The 20,642-nt window shown below is 40.7% G+C and overlaps 2 protein-coding genes across 2 annotated transcripts; one reads left to right on the top strand and one right to left on the bottom strand.

The window, feature by feature from the left end:
- Nucleotides 1–786: 786 nt before the first annotated feature.
- Nucleotides 787–13,617, top strand: wdr46 (WD repeat domain 46). The gene is made up of 14 exons (XM_034695546.1): nucleotides 787–914; nucleotides 1,172–1,324; nucleotides 2,026–2,106; nucleotides 2,206–2,318; nucleotides 3,620–3,707; nucleotides 4,718–4,779; nucleotides 5,455–5,559; nucleotides 5,672–5,822; nucleotides 6,860–7,095; nucleotides 7,498–7,651; nucleotides 9,319–9,466; nucleotides 10,251–10,441; nucleotides 12,884–12,997; nucleotides 13,103–13,617. The coding sequence occupies exons 1-14, from the start codon at nucleotides 858–860 to the stop codon at nucleotides 13,220–13,222; spliced, it is 1,773 nt and encodes a 590-aa protein (XP_034551437.1). The 5' UTR covers nucleotides 787–857; the 3' UTR covers nucleotides 13,223–13,617.
- Nucleotides 13,618–16,741: 3,124 nt separating this feature from the next.
- Nucleotides 16,742–20,171, bottom strand: b3galt4 (UDP-Gal:betaGlcNAc beta 1,3-galactosyltransferase, polypeptide 4). Its single transcript, XM_034695545.1, has one exon. It carries the CDS (start codon nucleotides 19,245–19,247, stop codon nucleotides 18,132–18,134), a length of 1,116 nt encoding a protein of 371 aa, XP_034551436.1. The 5' UTR covers nucleotides 19,248–20,171; the 3' UTR covers nucleotides 16,742–18,131.
- Nucleotides 20,172–20,642: the final 471 nt, after the last annotated feature.

The raw sequence follows: 20,642 nt of genomic DNA, 5'->3' as shown, positions 1-20,642 counted from the left end.
GTTAGAGGTTTCTGAAATGAAGAATGATAAGTATTGTTTGAAATGTTCTCCTGGTTTCTGCCCAAACATACAAAAATTCACAGACCAACCTGAGAAAGCGTTTTGAGCTACGTAACATTTGTTTCATTCCGGATGAACATTTCAAACTAAGTTGTCAGTGCTTGGAGTAACTTAGTTTCTGTTTTTATTCAATGGTATAGTTTTTAGAGATTTCAAGTAATGGTTTTTAGATACATATAATGTAACAAAATGTACTCCTATGTATTCTTGACTGCATTTATGTATTGTGAAAACACAACGTTTTGAGATATTTTAAGTCGTACTTTAAAATTAAGTATTTTTAAAAGCAAGTACTCTGGAACTTTAACTCAAGTAATAATTTGACAGAGCAACGTTCACTTGTATTGGAGTAATATTTGACCTGGAGTATCTATACTTTGATTTAAGTAATGAAGACGAGTACTTTGTCCATCACTGACAGTTGGGGAAACGACAAAAGTGGAACCCTGCAGTTGTTCATGACAAAGTTATGACCAAAATCCTCCACTGTTGTGTTCTGTTCTGTTCTAAGACACACAGAGTATATATTTTGCTGGAGAGTTTGGATACTCAGATTTGAAATCCATAATCAGACTGCCAAGCAAAAATAGACGTGTTTTATTTTAACATGTTGGTCCATATATGAACATACATGTATAATGCATCTTTAAAAATTAAATGTTTTTTTCTTACTTATATATTAATTTATTTTATGTAATTGCTTTGGAACACAAAATATACAATTCTCAAGTTGAAATAAAAAAAAAAACGAGACTCCAGAATTACGTCACAGGAAGTCGAAAACGTACACAACAAAGATGGCGTCCTCCGGCGATGCTCCGGAGAGTACTCCACACGTGGGTAAAAACAAGAAGGTAAATACGATTAAATCGTCTGTAAGAGGCTGTCTTTGCTACTGTGTCAAAATTCGGGTTTATTTACTGACATACACTCACACTTTGTGTTGGATGGTTAATATACAACTCAGCGTCAGCCAATAGTTTACTAGCATCATGCGGCTAACGATAGCAGCGCCTGTATGAAAACAGATGACCAGTTCTCTAGGCAAAAATATACCCATTAAACTGTCTGTCCTCTCCAATAAGTCTCTTTCTTCGTGCCTCTCTTTCAGCCTCCAGCTCGATACTGGGACGAGTCACAGAAGGAGGGAAAAGATGGAGAACGCACTGAGAAAGCAGTACAACAGAAGGAGAAAACTTCACAGAAAGCAAAGAAAAGGAAACAAGAAGAAGATCAAATGGATGGAAAGAAATTTATATCAGGGGTAAGATTTTTATCAGCTTCGTGTTTTACTTATATTAGACAAGGTGTGACAATCATGCCAGAGATTATTGTTGCTTTATCACATTCAGCATCAATAACAGGTCATGGTTGTACAACAGTTAGTTCCCTCCAGGTACTAGGTATTTTGAAAACATCAAATAAACTTAACAGCATTTGGTCTTTGCTTAAAATTCATCATCTACATTAAAGTTATTTGTTAAAACTGTTTTTAAGTCAATGTTTTAAGGCAGAATGTCACAATTATTTTGATTGCAATTAAAGTGTTGTGAAGATAAGATAAGATATACTTAGAAAATATGGCAACTATTACAGATGTATACACACTATGTACACTTCTATCTGATAAATACATAGTAACGTAAGTTATTACATGATACAATTGCACCAGGTTATTTAAAAAAAACATACACAGTATGAAGAACAGTGCGATTCAGATGGATACAATAGGTATTTGTGAATATGCCAAGTTACATAGAAACTGCCATGAAGTGGAATGAAAGATGAGAAAGTATAAAATTATGTATTTGTTATAACACCACTCTACTATAGCCCGCTAGATACTGCTTTTTCATATGCCAGCATTGGTTTGTAGGCAGACTAATTCACAGCAATGCTATTTCATGAAGTGCTCAACAAAGTCAGTAATGTGCGTATTTGTGATTAATATTCACACTCCATTAGAAATCTGACCCTTTTCCTGGGGCTGCTCCTGTTCCAGAAGACAGAGTGCAGAAGTTCAAGAGGAAAGATCAAATTAAAAAGGTAAACAACCAGCTGTCTCCTCTGTATAATACTTACTGACTATGTGGAATAACATTTTCCAATAGCTAACATATCATTCCTTTAATCATCTTGTTCTAGCCAAAGCGCCAGCATCACAAACTGAGGGACATGATGACACGCTCAGAAGAAGCTTCAGAAATGTCCCAGAAACAAGCTGCCCGGTTTGACCTCCTACTACCAGAGGATGCTGGGTAATTACATTTAAAAAATGACTGGCTGATTTGTGAATCATCAAGTGCATGATGATGATGATAAAATATGTTCAAACGAGGGATGCAAACAATTAATCGACTATCGATTAAAGCTGCTGTTGTCAGTCGTGATATAAACATCAGTTCGGAGAGAGATTTTGAATGTCAACACTACCCCTCCCCACCAGATTTCCCCTACTTCTCGTGCGTGTTCTATGAGGAAGTAGTGCCGGCTTCCCAGCCAATCAGGACGTTGTATTAGGGGCCGCCACTCGACCAAGCAGGACAGAGGGTCGGAGAGTAGCTCTGATCGGTCCGCGATAACGGGAACAAGGGGAATAATAACATTGCTTGATACAAAGGCATTGGAAAACACAGATATTTCGCCATAATCCCAAATTACTTCAATTACTGATGAGCACCAATGGGCGTAATGACTTTTTCCCAAACGCAGCACAAAAAAAGTATAGTTTTTTACACCATTCCTACCAACTGCACCTTTAATGGATTAAGAAATTACCTGAAACACACGTTTTTGTTTTCAATTTTCCATCACATGGAACAAACATCATGTGGTCTCATATTACACTCAGCTATCAGGGAGGTGTTTTAAGTTTAAAGCATGTTTTGATGTGAATCAGCTGTTAAAGGTGTTGCACACAGCGGAGACGCTCAGCTGGCGGCTGTGCGTCAGGTCTCCATGAGCACTTTTTACGCAACTGCTGCCCACAAGGACATGGACACGAAGGTTGATAACGTTAAACAGGACATGTCCCCACCTTTAGATACAAATCCAACAGACTGGTGGGAATTGCTAGTACGCTATGTTTGCAGACCAAAAACATCAGAGCCGTCTGGGCTTTTCTGCAGCTGGACTGATTATGACCCGGTTGCGCTCCCGGCTGACACCTGACCGCGTACACATGTTTATTTTTCTCAATGAGAACGAGTAGACAGAAAACTGGACATTGTGAGTCTGAAGTACTTTTCCTAGTATGAGCCTTCACTTTATAAGACTGTCCACAGAGAATATTTTTATGAGCCTGATTGTTGATAGTGTTAAACATGTACCCGTATTTTGTTGCTGTGACAAATATAATTTAGGGGGGAAACAATGTATTTGGCTTTGTTTTTGACATAAGAATAACGATGGTTTATTTTTTATTGATTAATTGATAATTGATCGTTAACATTTCCAGAAATTGATCACGGAAAATGCTTGAAATTTACATCCCTTGTTCAAACCGTACTTTAATCATTGTTCTTAAGCTGGGTCGCTCAACTTTTCTCTCCTTTGTCAGATTTCTTGAAGGTGATGAAGGGGAGGACACGTGTACGGTCTCACAGGAAGATATTGCGGAGGCTGTGGATATAACATCTGGGGCAAAGGTGAGACCAAGCGGCAAACTCCGGTCTCAAACGATGAAGCCAATGCGGAAGTGATATAAACTGCAATACATCGAAAATCCGCTTGAGGCTGACTGCAGAAACACCGGAAACCACATAGATATGAATGGGAAAAAGACGATCTTTGCAGCATTAATAAACATGTTTACAGCCTGGTTCAAAAAACGGCTTGGCCCTACAACGCTAATCTCTCCAATGGCACACACTGTACAGGGGGTGAATTTTTTTCTAACGTGACGGTTAAGAAGATATTAAGATTATGAGTTTTGCCCAAATAAGGACATGGCTGACGTGACTCCCGGTCGGGAACACACAGCCATTGGCTAAGAGACTCACACTACGTCACACTCTGCCTAGTTGAGTTCCGCATTACCAATATGGCTGCTGCCGTCGATTTGCTTCAAAACAGCTCTCAGCAACAGATGGGTGACGTCACGGATACTACGTCCATATTTTATACAGTCTATGGGTGAGACCCTGACAGGACTGTGGTGTATCAATTTAAAATCATTTCACTCCTGACCTCCAAGCTGTGGTCTTACACAGTCTCTGTCACATTCGTGTCCTGATATGATGCATGTGTCATGTTTATGCTGGGTACTTGAGACTCAGCAGGTTTACAGTCTTCCATTAAAACAATAAAAACAGATTTGTTAGCTGAGTGTAGCAGAGTAACAGACCAGGGAACTTAAAGACCATTTTGGAGCACAAGGTGTGCCCGACTTGTTTACTTCTAAACAAATAATGTAGCGTACAAAGTTAACATATGTTCACCTTATGTTCTTTTTCTGTCACTGTTTCTGAGTAGAACAATTAGCTTCCTCTTCAGTGTCGAAGATAGTTAATATGTTGGATTAAAAATGTGTGAAACTTTTTTATTATAATTTCATAAATCAGTCACAAGCATGTTGTGTCAAAGGATTGTTGTGATACATTTCAGCCGAACTTCAAGAGTGCAGTTTCACAGATTTGATTTTTTTTTCTCTCTTCAGTATTTCAACCTGAAACTGTCTCAGTTTGGACCATATCGTGTGGATTACAGCAAGACTGGACGGTCAGTATTATGCTCTCCATACTGGCACAACGTGGGCAGAGTTCTCTTCAGTTTCTGTCATGTGATTCATTCATCTTTATATATTGAACCATTTGGTTGAATGATACTAAAAACTGCAGATATCGTTCATTCATTAACAGGGAGACTACCTCACCCAGTGATATGAGCCTATTAGCATATCATTGAAAGAAAACTTGGTCCAGATATTTCCATTCAACGCTGGTATTTTGTTAAATGTTTTGCCACTAGTGGGCAGTGACAACATTTAAGCCAGATGCACATATATTACCATATGATACTTCAGATAATATTTATCTTATTTTTTTTTATATATTTATTTAACAATGAGAAACTCAATAAGTTAAAAATAATTTTTTCATGCATGTCCTGTCCAAAGCAGACTGCAGCACGGTTAACAAAGTTTCCAACAAACAATGAGCAGCCATACATGGAAACATAAAACACGATACATTACTAAAGTACATTTAAAACTAATAGCAACTATTCAACACTTGCTGTTTGTTAGTGATATATACTCACCTTTTTGCTGCAGAATTTCACACGTTATTAAATGGAAAACCTCTGTTGTTAATTCATTCATATACCAAGACAGATGTTTTTGTTCATGCTACAATCAATCAATCAATCTTAACAATGTTTTCTCCTTTCCTTCAGCCACCTGCTGATCGGTGGGAGGAGAGGCCATGTTGCTTGTGTCGACTGGCAGTCCAAAGAACTGATGTGTGAGATAAATGTGATGGAGTCAGTCAACGATGTAAAGTAAGTCATCCAGCCTGGGTTTGTGTATCACAGGATGTTGTCTGTTGCGGTCACGCTTCACCACTTAGAAGTGTGAACAATGCTTCTAAACAATAATTTTTCCTTCATTCAGATGGCTTCATAGTGAGAGCATGTATGCAGTGGCTCAGAAGAAGTGGATGTATATCTATGACTCCAATGGAATAGAGCTTCACTGTATCCGAAAATTCAATGACGTCCTCCGAATGCAGTTCCTCCCTTACCACTTCTTGCTAGCCACAGCGGTAAGTTCATACTCACCCTTCTTTTGAGTTTTACACTTTATACATTTAATGTGATTTGAACAGAACTAGAACAATAACATAACGTTGAATTTACCCCAAAAAAAACACACGCTATATTGTGTACATGTTTTAGAAACAATTTTTGCAAGATTTGCTTTGGTTAAAGCCTATTTTTTTTTTTTTTTTACCAGGTAAAAGTCCTCAAACTAAAATAAATAATTGATAAACAGGATTATCACATTTTAAAATAATAATCATCTTTAATTTCTCTGAAGAATTCTGCACCCACCTATTCTTTTTACCTCATGCAGTATCTTTACTTTTAATCTCTCCCTTATTGCCTCACAGTGTAATTCCCAGGGCCCGTATGCACGTCCAGCCATTAGCGATGAAAAAGGGCCTTTTGTGCTAATGGTGGAAAAAAATCGATAAGCGGTATGCATGAGCCAGGTTAACGCCCCAACAAAGCATTACATTTAATGGCGGCAGACCCATAGACTGTATAGATAATGGACGTAGTACCCGTGATGTCACCCATCTGTTCCTGAGCACTGTTTTGAAGCCAGGCGGCGGCGGCCATATTGGTAGTGCTGAACTCAACCAGTCAAAATGTGATATAAAGACGCAGAGTTTGATCCTCCTAGCCAACAGCTATGTGTTCCCGCCTGTAAGTTATGTCCTTATTTGTGAAAAAAACTTGTAAGCTTAATATCTTCTACAGAGCCAAGCAGTTTTATGAACCAGGCTGTAAACATGTTTATTAATGCTGCAAAGATTGTCTCTTTGAATGGGTGTGTATGTGGTTTCTGGTGTTTCTGCAGCCAGCCTCAAGCGGATGCTCAATGAATTGCAGTTTATAACACTTCCGCATTGGCCTCATATTGTGAGACCGAAGGTTGCTGCTTGGTGAAGACTAATGGTCCCATTAGTGTAATGGCTGGACTTGCATACGGGCCCAGATCTCTAAGCATCCTCTTTAATGAACCCTCAGTAAGGAGCTCTGACAAACTTCACTCTTGTGTCTCTTTTGTCTTCAGAGTGCTACCGGTTTCCTGCAGTACCTTGACGTTTCAGTGGGGAAGGAGGTAGCAGCCATCTGCACCAAGACCGGCCGGCTTGACGTAATGTGCCAGAATCCCCACAATGCCATCATCCACCTCGGCCACCATAACGGCACCGTCACCCTGTGGTCGCCCAATCAGAAAGAAGCTCTCGTTAAGATGCTCTGTCATCAGGGTGGCGTGCGCTCAGTCACTGTCGACAAATCGGGCACGTGAGTGACCTTTAAAACTTTATGGTTATTACGTTGTGAAACAGGTTGTGGATGTTATCAAGCTACAGGAAGCTGTGGATGATGGATGTGTTGCCAGCTGTTTTTATTGCACATATTTTGTACTTCATTCATTTGGAGGATTATTAATATATTAAATTCCACATAAATCTAACTGTACATGCTGCATAGTGGGTCAAGTGCTGTGTAAAAATGCCCTTTCTACTGTAACTGCAAGTTTGTTTGTAATACAGTCTCTAGTTGGTGATAACAAAACTTTGTATAAAAATCCTTAAATGAAAAAACTTCAGATTTAGTGACTGAATTTTTTAATGAGTATTGAACTGCAGTTCCCTCATCCTCCACCAGAGAGCAACCTTTCATTCCGCCCTCCTCTTTTGGCAGATACATGGTGACATCTGGAATGGATAAAAAGCTGAAAGTGTATGACATCAGAACCTTCAAACCAGTCAACTCTTACTTCCTTCCTGCTGGATCCTCCTGTTTGTCTCTGAGTCATAAGGGGCTGCTGTCTGCTGCCACAGGAGACATAGTTCAGGTAATCATCACCTCTACACTGCATGAATAATGAGTACACTGGCAGTTGATCTAGTGCACAGGAAGTGGGGTGTTACCAACATAGCAAAATCAGGATCTAAAAAGGCCACATGTGGTCACACCCACACACACGATGTTGAATAGCAAAACTCATTTTACTACTGAAACCATGATTCAATGTAGGTTTTTTTTAAAATCAGTATCTCGTGTTTAAAATTATGCAATGCCATGATATTATCAAAAGTCCTCAAGCTATGAGTAAAAACATTATCCTCAGTAGTTTTTTGAACCAGTGCTGTGAAGCAAGAAAGCAACAGTGAAAAAGCGACCTAGAGAGAAAAAGAGGTAAATGAGTCAGCGGGAAACATTGGAGGCATAATTTAAATACAAATGAAACACTTTGGTTCTGTACTGACAAAAACTATTAGTAGGAAGTAGGTTGAAACAAAGATGACATTTAATTTAACTGAACTGTGATTTAAACTAAAATTTAATCCAAGTTACTGCAACTAAAGCAAAACAATGTTATAATGATTCATTTGAAGTAAATCCCTTCTTTAAACATACTTTTATCACAGAGCCTTCCCAGATTTTATCTGAATTGTATTTATTTTATTTTAACCATTTTAAGAAATATGTTTTAAAATAATTGTATTCCTTTAGAGTTCTTTTGGAGGAATTTTGTATCTTTTAAAATGTGTTTTATTTCTTTATCTTTACTTCTTTTTTATTAACTGTCTGTTTTTATTTTGCTGCCCATGTAAAGCACTTAGTAACTCGGTTTTTGAAAAGTGCTGGACAAAAAAAAATATTATTAATATTATTACAGCAGTCTACACAGTTGTATTCAGTGAATACAACTGTGCCGGACTTCAGACCTTTTAAAATACAGGTTCATTTTGTCAAGTCTATGTATCATTTATGGCAGCTTTTTATGACAGCATAAGTCAGACTGTTAGCTTAGTAGAACACCGTTTAGTAGAATGCACTCCTGTTAACCACCACCACACACAATAACTTCAATAATACATATGGAGAACATATATCACCTTTCTGATCGTGTAAACAAAAACTGAAAATGTAGAGGCTTCCCTAAAATAACATTAATGGTGGTGCTGTTGTTTAGGATTGCATAAGTGACAATAATGTTGTAGCTGATTGATGTATGTTACTTTGATACAGCTTATTACATCTAATTCCTTTATTGAATTTCAATATCTTACCATATATATTCTGCTAAAGATGCATCTCTGATTCCCATTCCTATTTATTAATATGTCCAGGATTTTTTTTCTCATTGCTTTAGCACTGCACTGCAGTTTTCTAATTTTCATCAAGTAAGAAGAGGTCAGGGACAGGTACTAGTTAAGTTGTGTCAGGTTGAAAAGAAATGACATGTACATACTGAACCAATTTTATTTTTCTATGGAAATTTCAGACTATAGACTGTTTTTTTTTTAGTACAATATCAAGAGTAGTGCCACAGAAAATATCAGCAGTAACATTTTGGGAGAATAGAACTTGTAAAGATCATACTACAGAAAATCCCTCTTGATCAGCTGTAGTGTCATTTCTTTTAATCACCATCAGAAATGTGACCTCTACATATTTGCTGCAGTTTATCTTCACCAGTGTAACCAGTGTTTTTTGAAAACGGTCTCTCTGCAGGTATACAGGGACGTGTGGAGCTCTCCTGTGACTAAACCCTATATGGCTCACAGAGTACGAGGAACAGTTTGGGGGCTGCAGTTCTGCCCCTTTGAGGACGTCCTCGGGGTGGGGCATGGAGATGGCTTCACCAGCATGCTCGTACCAGGTAAAGTTTCACTTTGTATAATACCCCCATATTTAAAACAGTCTATGGTAGTTCCAAGTTCAAGTGGTCATGTTGGTTTCCTGCTGGGTAGAACAAAATTCTAAGCATATTTCAGTTATTAACTTAACATCATTCAGTGCTTCACTCAATCAGCTATTCTAAAGTCCCACAACACATACCTAAAATGTTGATCTAATGCAGACAACTTACTGGAACAGCAAATAGTTACCAGCTATGTAGTGGATTCCACAAAATCGACAGACCCAGAGGGTGAGACCCATAGATATGGTGCTATAGAGTAGAAAGCTCTCACTGCAGCAGCTGCATGGCACAGTCAGCAGTTCTGGCACATTTTACCAGGCATGTTGAAAAGTACAGGTGAAATAGTTCAGTCACATTAGCCAATGCCAGGTGACATAAAAACAATCATCCCAGATCCAGATGCTAAAATACAGATCTCTGTGTGCAAATATTTGACAGTGAAAAAACAACATGGTTAGCTGCACACATCAGTGGTGGATGACTGTTCAAATGTTACTCCTAAATTCTGCAGGTTGTAGTTGGAAGCGGCAGATATCAGCTTAATATTGTGCATGATCATTGTAACAACTTATTCAGGAGAAATAAACTTAATTTTCTATAAATCTGCAACCAAATATTGAATGTGTCAAAACAAAAAGCAAGGACAGGATGGTCTGAGGGATTAGATTTCATTAAGAGCTGCCACTACTGAACTCTCTCTCTTTATGTATATTCTTCTGTCCTCTTTAACTCTAACTCACAGGTGCAGGAGAGCCTAACTTTGATGGCCTGGATGCAAATCCTTATCGTAGTGCAAAGCAGAGGCAGGAGTGGGAGGTCAAAGCCCTGCTTGAGAAGATCCAGCCAGAGCTCATCAGCCTTGACCCTCTCGAGTTGGGACAAGTCGATCAAGCCACCTTTGAGCAACGACACCAAGACAGGGTCCAAGCTTTGGTCAGTGTCTGCAAGCATCCCTTCAGCACACACACACTTGTATTTAAAGATGTATCTCAGCCTGGCTCTAGCAGAGGGCATGCTTGAGTTGTAACCAAAATATGTTAAACTAAAAGGAAAATACACATGCCAGTACAAAAAGTCAAACAAGGTAGAAACCAGCAGAACAGGATTCTGGCTATGAACACTCACAAGGTGGACAACAAAAACAAACGGGACTATTTCCGAGTGAAGGTTTAAGAGCACACAGCCTGTGGGAGAAACTCAAACTGTTTTTTTATCTAGCTACTGGGGGGGGGGACTATTTAAAAATGTTTTAAGTTATAGTTTTGGGCATTTTTGCCTTTTGTGTATAGGACAGCTGAGACAGGAAATCAATCAACCAATCTTGATTTGTATAGTGCAAAATCACAACAAACGTTATCTCAGGACACTTTTACAAACAGAGCAGGTCTAGACCACTCTGTCAAATTATGAACAGAGACCCAACACCAAGACAGGATAAGACTCAGTCTTACCCCACCTTAATCCGCCATGAGCATTGCACATCGCAGTATATAACTAGTTACAGCGGTGAGGAAAAACTTCCTTTAACAGGCAGAAACCTCGAGCAGAAACAGACTCATGTTGGACAGCCATCTGCCTTGACCGAGTATGGTCTGGAAAGAGGGATAGAGGAGAATAAGAGATAGAGGGGGCAGTGATAGTGATGAGACAAGTAGTAGAACCTGTTGCCGCTGGAGTCCAGCACGTCCGTATCAGCTGGAGTCTGGAACGTCCACAGCAGGAGGATGTCTAAAAGCAGCTCAGAGGAACCTACGAGACAAGGGAGCTTAGGGACTCCAGAAAGGTCTATGGATAGTGACTTTAATGGGACAGGCAGAGTTAAAGTAAGTGACAAGGGAGTTGGAGGGAAGGGGGTGAGATAGGATCTCAGTGTGTCAGTGCGCCAGTTCCCCCGGCAGTCTAAGCCTATAGCAGCATAACTAAGAGCTGGTCCAAGCCTGATCCAGCTCTAACTATAAGCTTTATCAAAAAGGAAAGTTTTAAGCCTAATCTTAAAAGTGGAGAGGGTGTCTGCCTCCCGGACCCTGACTGTTAGATGATTCCAAAGGAGAAGGGCCTGATAACTGAATGTTCTACCTCCCATACTACTTTTAGAGATTTTAGGTATGATGGGCAGGACTGCATGTTGGGAGCGTAGTGTTCTAGAGGGGTACTAGGGCACTATGAGCTCTTTAAGATACGAAGGTGTCTGATTTTTAAGGGCTTTGTAGGTCAGAAGAACGATTTTAAATTCTAGTCTAGATTTTATTGGGAGCCAGTGTAGAGAAGCCAACACTCGAGAGATGTGCTCTCTCTTCGTAGTTCTAGTCAGTACTCGAGCTGCGGCGTTTTGAGCTAGCTGAAGAGTCTTTAGAGACTTAATAGGGAAACCTGATAAAAGGGAATAAAGTAATCTAATCTCGAGGGAACAAATACATGGACTATTTTTTCTGCATCTCTCTGAGACAGGATGTGTCTAATTTTAGAAATATTGCGCTAGTGAAAAAAGGCTGACCTTGAAATTTGCTGAATGTGGGAGTTGAAGGATAAATCTTGATCAAAAAGGGCTCCTAGATTTTTAGCAGAGTTGCTGGATGCCAGACTGATACCGTCTACGGTACTTATATTATTAGAAAAGGTCTCAATTTGGGAAATGAAATGTGGGAAGTAGAGAGCGGGGGAGGACACAAAGCAAATGGTTGTGGCTGGAATCGAATCTGCAACCTCTGCCTCTGTATTTGGGGCGCACGCTTAGACTGTTAGGCCAGCGGTGCCCCAGGGTGGGGGAACTTTCATGAGAAACATTGTAACCAACATAATTGTATTTATGATATGTCATATATCCCCCTTTTTTTTACCAAACACAAAACAGAATCCCAAATACACAACATGCCAACTCTTACTAAGTCTTCAACAAAAACACAAACAACAAAATACTTTATCATTACCCGCTCCATATATTATACTCCCCAAATTTGCATTGCATTTCAACAAAAAGCATGAACATGCAAGTGTAAGACTTGTTTACCAACACTACTTCTCACAGTTGGTAGCAACGTCACAACCAAGCCAAACCATGTGATTTCCTCGACATGTCAAAGTAGTTGGACATCATACAAAGAAGACCAGCCAAGAAATACTTTGAATACAATAGAGTTTATAAATACAAGAGCCTGTGGTAAGGGAGTGGTAAATTAAACGCATGAGTTTAAAAAGCAAAACATTTTTTTGTTTTGCTCGCTACAGAAGTGAGACTTTGAGATTTTAATTATAGTTATGAAGCAGGCCTCAACAGGTATGAGCAAGGAATTGTATTTAGATTTTAAACGTTGTCTTTGATCACAGTAACATTTTAATTTTGTAGACTTCCTAAAGCATTTTATTCTGTCGTTTTAGGGCTTTGATCCACTTGTCAAAGAGAAATTTATTCCCAAGTACAAGAAAAAGGGTCGTAGTTCTGCTGGCAGCATTGAAAAACGCAAGAAACAAGTGGCTCATGAAGACCAGAGGGTAAGTAACCTAGAATATAAAACAAAGATTGATGCAGTCCTAATGTGATCTTTCAGCTATGCTATCAATGTCTGGCTAATTTTTCTTGCCTACTTTACTTCTTAGGATGTGATCAGGGAAACTGTGGAGGACAAAATGAAGATGGAACAAGAGAGAAAGCAGAGGGAGAAGAAGGCGGCTGTGTTATCTAGCCAGAGATCTGCTTTGGACAGATTCAAAAAGTAGAAAAGGAGGACCCTTTGTGCGGCAAAACCCCAGTGACATTCTGTGGGAGTGACCTTTGAACTTTATATAGAGGGGACATTTTTGGACACATTTTTCCACTGCTGGAAGGAAAAAAATGCTGAAAAATCCAGGATTTAGTTTACTAAAAGAGATTCACTCTGAAGGGGGAGCATTCATCTTTGGTCGAGGTTGAGTGCAGTGCTAGGACAGTTCTATTCAATGCCTGTAGCCTGAGGCGCTGGCTGTATGCATGAGTGGATTATGTGAGGAGCAATGGCTGCTGTGGGTGCAAGTTTTTCACTCATTTTCCACCTTGTCAGATGTAGTGTTCAAATAGCAAAACTAATTGTACGTGATCAATATGTAAAGAAAATAAAAATGTGTTGCCAAGCCTTTGCGATTGGAGTGTCATTCAAGCTCACAAATGAATGTTCATCATGGTGAAAATATCCTGACACAGTGTCAACACTTCATTCACAGTTCATTCATTTGGTAGAAGTTACACATTGACCACATACAATGATCTGATTGCACAGGTAGGTGGCATTTCCTGCTGGGCATTTCTTCCTGACACGCCTCCAACGGCGCCGTGGGGACAGCTGCGGCATCATCAGCTAGAAACCACCGCTCATTGGTGTTTCGCTCCTTTAATTCAAGAACCCTCCTGGTGGCGGAGCAGTGGCAGGGACATCAACACATTCACAGTTCATTCATTTGGTAGAAGTTACACATTTACCACATAAAATGGAAATACGATTGTGGCGGGTCAAAAGGACAGGTAATAAAATAAAGCGTGATGCTCTTGTGACATCTGTGAAGTATTAGCCATTACTCAAGGTTTTCAGGAAGTAGTGTGACAACCATTTCCTCAAAGTATTGCGACAACCATTTCCTCAAAGTATTGCAAGTTAAACTCAAGTAACAATTATCGGTACACCAGATCAGCTAGATTTAAACGTTTGTCAACTCTGAACTGTAAGCTTGTTCCTGGGACACAAGAACTTAATTACTGTAATTATATGTTTTAACAATGAAGCCAGAAACACTCACTGAAGTTATCTTTTAAAGTTGTTGTTATAATCATGGTTTAATTTGTTAGTGAGGCACACACCCTGCACATGAATCTTGTTTGTGAGGTTTTAGTTCAATGCATATTTCTAAACTGATTGGTGCCTTGTCAGAGGCAAAACTTGAGTTAAATGCACTATTTGAGCTGTGTTGTGACCATAGTCTTTGGTTGTGACAGGCCGGTAGCAGCTTTCTTTACATGTCAATATTATATACAGTATTTTATTTTTGTTTGTTCTTTAAATTGTGACTTTGAATGAGCATCTTTTGTTGTGTCACTTTTTGAAGTTAAAACATTATAAAAAGGGACATAACATTTTTTTGGATACTTTCGTGTTAGTAGTTCAAGCATGAAAATTAGGCTAAAAAAGGTATATATCATGTGTGCAAACCAAGCGGCAACCTCCGGTCTAAAAGTATGAGTCCAATGCGTAAGTGCTAAAAACTGCAGTTCATCAAGGATCAGCTTGAGGCTGGCTCCGGAACTACCGGAAACCACATATGCACCAATTCAAAAAAGCCGATCTTTACAGCAGAAATAAACATGTTTACAGCCTGGTACAAAAGATGAGTGTAGTCTGGATAGCTTATTTCTCCATCGGCACACACTGTACGGGGGGGTGAATTATTTTCTAACGCACAATGGCTTGACAGCAGCAATATGGGGAAGGATTGACCTCAAAACCTATGATCCTACGTCCATATTTTATACAGTCTATGGTGCAAACATACTTAATACCATCCCTGCAAAAGTTATTGCATCAGTTTGGCCACCACAGTCTAAAGACTCTGGCTTCACCCTTTATGTTGTGTTCACACCCTACGCAAATAAAATAATGTTCTTGCTTAATTCATCCGTATTTGCCTGCCTGAATACTCTGTGTTGCTCACTTAACTCCCACGAATAACAATCAATTCCTGTGTACACATGTACCCAGAGACCCAAGGCAGATTATGCTAATTAGGGCAGTGATAACTTGCATGTACAACTGATAGCTTGAATCGAGTGACAGACAAAGGTTTTCACCACTTACCAATTTACCAATTTACCAGATAATCCGACCTCCTCACTCACTTTCCCAAGCGAACTCTTACCCATTTCTATTTGGATACAAATGTTTTAACCCCAGAACACTAACGTATCAGTTAGTAACACCATCACTAACATCGGGTATATTTTACCCGATATAATATACCCGCTAAAAAATACTTCACATCAAAATATATCATAGTACAACAATACATTTCAAACTGAAGTACTCCTCTTGTATTTCCCAGTATAAAACATCTCATAAAACACCCTAGAAAAATGCTCCAAAATTAGTAAAAAAAATTAGGGAATCATTAATGATAATTAATGATTAATGGTTTTTGTTTTAAATAATGGAGCTGGGAACTTGTTCTTTGGGCCACCCATTCCTGGGACACATGAGCCTTATCCAGTGAAGGCACAGTCACCCTGGATCAGAGATAACTGTGGGAGAGATAAACAAAGAATTTACTCTCAATCACTAACGGCGGGTGAAAATCACCGAAACATGTGCCTGCTAAAAAAAACAGGGATGGTAGAAAGGAAACAGGTCTACCTTACGGGACATCAGAGAGCAGCATGAAGCTACCCAGGGACCCATGCAACTCAGACAGCTGCACCATACTGAAAATCACATAACCACCATCGCATGGGTGAACTTCAGGGTTACGAGTCTATTTACTTCACAAATCAGTCTGGGTGTTAAAAATAGCGGTTCAAACTCTAGTGGGACAAAGCTCCATCACTCCAGCTCCATTTGGGAGAGCCCTGATTTTGATTGAAACTTTAAACCCTTTGAGTATTGAGTGTTCCAAGAACTACCTAACACACTATCATGCCACCTTCTAGGGCTTACTTGTTTTGGTGTATTTAGTTTTCAAATCAAACATACACAATCTAGGTTAACACTTAAATTGGGAAAAGACAGAATACTTTCATTCCAAACAGGAAGGCCCTCTGGCTTGGATTGGATCCCTTATCCCTTCCACTGTCAGGCAGCAATGCTAATCATTATTCTAACATGCCACCTAGCAGAGTTTACTTGCACCTTAGTAGTCAAAGTTGATGTGAGTTGACAAGGCAGACAGGGTAAATATATTCTACTCAACTATGTGTGTGCAGACAGTGTTTTCATGCCACCCCCACAAGTTTGTGCCCCAGTTTGGCCCCCCATTCACAAAAGTCTGGCTCTGCCCCTGGTAACAAGGCCTAGGATTTTGGGCTCTGGAAACACCAAACTAAGGAGGTATGAAACAGTAGACATATGATTTCCCCTCATATTTCCTGTTACACTGTTATGGTTAAACATTTCCAGTCACAGTGTGCAGTTGCATACCCTGACAAAGGAAAAAGGAAGTAATAGTGACAGATGTTGAGTCCTGAAACAGACCCGACTAAATAAATAAAAGCACTCAGTAACCTTAATTTAAGATCCGGAGTGGTTTATTGGTGATCATAACACGTTTCCTGAGGGCAAACACTTTCTCTGTATTTACATTGTGGGTGTACAACACAATCTCAAGCTTTATCTGAACACTTAAGATTCCTTTTAAAAAAAGCATTCAGACCAAACCCAGTCAACAGAACTAAACAGAGGCTCCATTCATACTCAACTGAATGTTTAACCTCACTACTACAGGTAACAAATACTTCAGTGGGATCAGTGCTTGCATTTTTTTTGTTTCATGGTTACATTTGGTGTCTTTTGATATCATCCTGCTGAGTAACTGAACCTCCCAAGAGAAGAAGCAAAACTTCTTCTGCAGTCTATTTTTTTTTTCTGTTTTGAACATGAAGGTTTAAGCTGATACACATTACCTCCTTTTCACAAGGTATCAGAAGCAAGTGGTTTGATATCTATTGTGTCTGGACTATCATGCATTTAGGCATTTTATTAGACTAACATCTACCAAGTACCTGTGAAAGATTACATATATGTTATAAATATGAAGGTAGCAGCACTTATGTGTAAGATTTATTGTGTTTATAGAAATACTCAGTCTTGTGTGCATTCATTGTAAAATAAGGTTCCTATACCAGTATCAGAAATGTCCATGATTCTGCTGTAAAACATGGACAGGTATGGCGCATACACAATCTGTGTAACAATCTGATACGCCTTGAAAAACCACAGCTTATTCTACAAGAAGTCAGTTTTCCTTTACAGCACCCAAGTACTTGGGTTCCTTGCTGGCTGTTTCTGTTTCAGAGCAGACGAGTTAAGCTAATTTTAGGTCATTTACAATGTGACGCCATGTAACAACAACACTGTGGTGCTTGCAAACAATGTGAGATTAGTAAGAGTCAGCAAAATATCAGCAATTTGGCAATATCTTAGCGTGGAAAGACCCACTAGTCAAGCAAAGGGTAGAGTATGCATGGTTTTAAGTTTCAAAGGGGAGCACTATTATTGCCATACAGGGTTAGCAGCACAGATCTACAGCTGTAACAACTGCTCGGTGTCATTCAATACTCAGATGTCATAATACCTATTGGTATGGAGCTGATGGTGCTTGAATATCTTTGCTATTGGCGTTATGTGTAAGGGTAATAATGAAGGATGCTTTAACAGTCTAAGAATAAGTTCAAGACTACTGTGATGCGTTCTCAGAATACCAGCTGATCACTTCCTTTTCTGCAAAAATGCCACTGAACACTTAACAGTTTAAAAAAATAAAGCTATAAAAATAAGGTGACATTTTTCCTCGTACACATAGTGTAGCTTCACAGCCTGAAGAGCACTTGTGCTGTTCACAGTATTAAAGCGAGGCACAGCCCCAACTAGTCCTGTTATCCTTCTTACATAAGTCCTCACAGCCCCTGCTCCAGCCCCAGAGCTGACCCAAGCATAGCCCTGACTTTGCACATCCCCAGAGAAGCTCGCAGAGTCAGCCAGGAGCATGGCTGGGAAGGATGGACGTCAGCCCAGTAATGCAGCATCTCCTTTGGTGAGATGTGGTGGATAGAGACCATGGCCTGATAGCAGCAGCGCCCATATGGCACACCAGGGCCTCCAGAGAAGAGAGGGCAGTGTGAGGGCAGGACCCCAGCTGCCCGGGCACACAAACCCAAAAACACATCCTCGGGGGGCAGAGGGGTGGATAAAGGTGATGCAGAGGCTGCCAGAGAGATTTTGAGCAATGCAGAGCGGGACAGGACATAAGCTGTACCACTGCAATAGTCAGGAAAGACAGAGGGGGGGTACGCCCCTGAAGGGAGGTAGTGCTTGCTATCTGGGTCACGGTCCGGTGCCACACGGAGATGAACCCTGCCGAGGTACAAGTCTCCTTGTTCATAAGGGTTACGGCTCTTATTCAGGAAGTGCAGCAGGGCACTGGGATTAAACAGGACATCATCGTCCACTTTGGCCATGAAGTGGGACTGAGGGCAGAACCGACGGGCCCAGCTCAGCATGGACAAGGTTTTCAGGGTGAGGTTGGAGTAGGTGTCCACAAAACGCCCTTGAATCAGATCCCCCCTCTCTCTAGCTTCCTCTATCAGCAGCTTGGCGAGTCCAGGGTCAGACGCCACTCCCACCATGAACAGGGTCATGACTCGCAGGCCCCTCACCTCTACCTCCCCTCCCCAGGTGTCCCGAATGGCTTGGCGGGCCCTCTGATTGGCAGGGGCCGATGTAACCATGGTGATGAGGTAAGGCTTGGCCCGCTGGCACACGAGCGGGCTGGGCATGAGGAGGAATTCCTCGGGTCTGGTGGGGGCGACGCTCTGCGGGGGGATGATGCCTGCGTGCGGCTCCACCACCTTGTTCATCCTCATGGAGGTGACCCATAACTCGACAAAGTCCAAGAAAAACAGAGCCAACAGGGATAGGCTCGCTGCAGCGGCGCACAGGACAGGCAAAGCCCCGTGTCTGTTCCCTCGCTTTCCAAACCGGGGCTTACATACCCAAAGTCCCCGTCCAACCATGACCAAGCCCCGCTACCACTGCGCAGCTCTGTGCACTACTATAGCTGCTTTAGCTCGCCCGTTCCTAACAGGTCCACCTACCTACCCTTATCTCCACGATAAGAATCACTGTAAAGTCATTGCGCTTCCTCCGTTATCGGCCCCTTTGTTGCGCCTCTGCTCCAAGGTCCAGGTATCCTCTGCTGCAGCCGAGGGAGAGTGCCAGTGTCGGGGAGGTTGCGGTAAACGCACTGTTATCCTGCGCAACCCTGTCCTGTTTTTACAAAAGTAGGATATGCAGCTGCGCAAATGAGACGGTCGATTCAGCAGCAGCAGCCTGGAGCTGATTTTTGTCCCGGCTTGTCAGAGGTGGATCCGCGGGGTCGATTGCGACACATAGGCTATAGGAAACGTGCCAAATGACTTTCAGATTCATACAGCAGAATGCACTCTGATGCTCTGATGATGATGTGATACACCCTGCTTCAGTGGAACAGCTTTGTGTTCCGGTTACCACGCTGCGTAAGACTGTCCTGTGGACTCACCAGCTGCTATATGCAAAAAAAAAAATCGGATTTTAAAAATAAATTGAAAGAAGGAACATTTACATCCACATTCTTGCAAAGCTATGTAAACTGACAAATGTCCTCGTGCAAAAGGCGTTGCTTTTGTTTGCATCACACGGTTGATTTTCATGACTTTCACTTCCACATTGCTTTGGGTTGTCACTGATAGCAGCTACAACAGATTATGCTATTTTACTGCGTTAAAAAAATGCGTAAAAAAATACTACTAAGTTACTCGATTATGTTACTAAGTTACTCGATTATGTTCGTTATCATTTATCAACAAATAATTGACTCAATGTCGACACAGCTGGAATAGGGCCCAAGAATGGCGAAGCATAGCCACGTGTGTGGGGTTCTAAAAGAGATGAGTGATACACGGTTTGTAGTCTACTCTGCAATCAGATAATCTGACATTAATGGGAAGAGAGAAGACTGTGCGAGTAAAGACCTGATGGGTTTTAATCTAGAATTTGAATACATCTGGAGCTCTGCCAGGTGTTGTTCTCCTTCAAGCCCAGTCTCACCTACTGGTTCAGGGTGACCCCTGGTGTTCATATAGAGGTACTGGGTTTTTGCAAATGCAGGCTAATGGCTTATGCAAATATGAACTTAGTCTTCACTATTCTACTGCAGAGTATTGTGGAGAGTGCAGCAACAGAAAGAAACACAGAGAAAAACGTCAGAGATATTAACCATCCAAAATAGGCAACATTAGCTAAGGTCCTATAATCTTATGTCCTTCTTCCCTCCCTCCCTTTCTTAACACCATATGCTCAGGTTTTACTGATGCTGCAGGCAGGCTGTGGTCCAGATGACCATTATTATTTCCTTTTCTGTATTTATTCTC

This window comes from Notolabrus celidotus, chromosome 11 (assembly GCF_009762535.1).
Source record: "Notolabrus celidotus isolate fNotCel1 chromosome 11, fNotCel1.pri, whole genome shotgun sequence".
Taxonomy (NCBI): domain Eukaryota; kingdom Metazoa; phylum Chordata; class Actinopteri; order Labriformes; family Labridae; genus Notolabrus; species Notolabrus celidotus.
This window is presented reverse-complemented; position numbering and strand designations above follow the sequence as displayed.

Bases quoted from the DNA above. Each gene is read 5' to 3' on its own strand.
- wdr46 (XM_034695546.1), top strand. From the start codon at position 858: ATGGCGTCCTCCGGCGATGCTCCGGAGAGTACTCCACACGTGGGTAAA. The intron at 5,823-6,859 runs GTAAGTTCATAC...TTTTGTCTTCAG, and splicing joins ACTTCTTGCTAGCCACAGCG to AGTGCTACCGGTTTCCTGCA. The intron at 12,998-13,102 runs GTAAGTAACCTA...TTTACTTCTTAG, and splicing joins TGGCTCATGAAGACCAGAGG to GATGTGATCAGGGAAACTGT.
- b3galt4 (XM_034695545.1), bottom strand. From the start codon at position 19,247: ATGGTTGGACGGGGACTTTGGGTATGTAAGCCCCGGTTTGGAAAGCGA.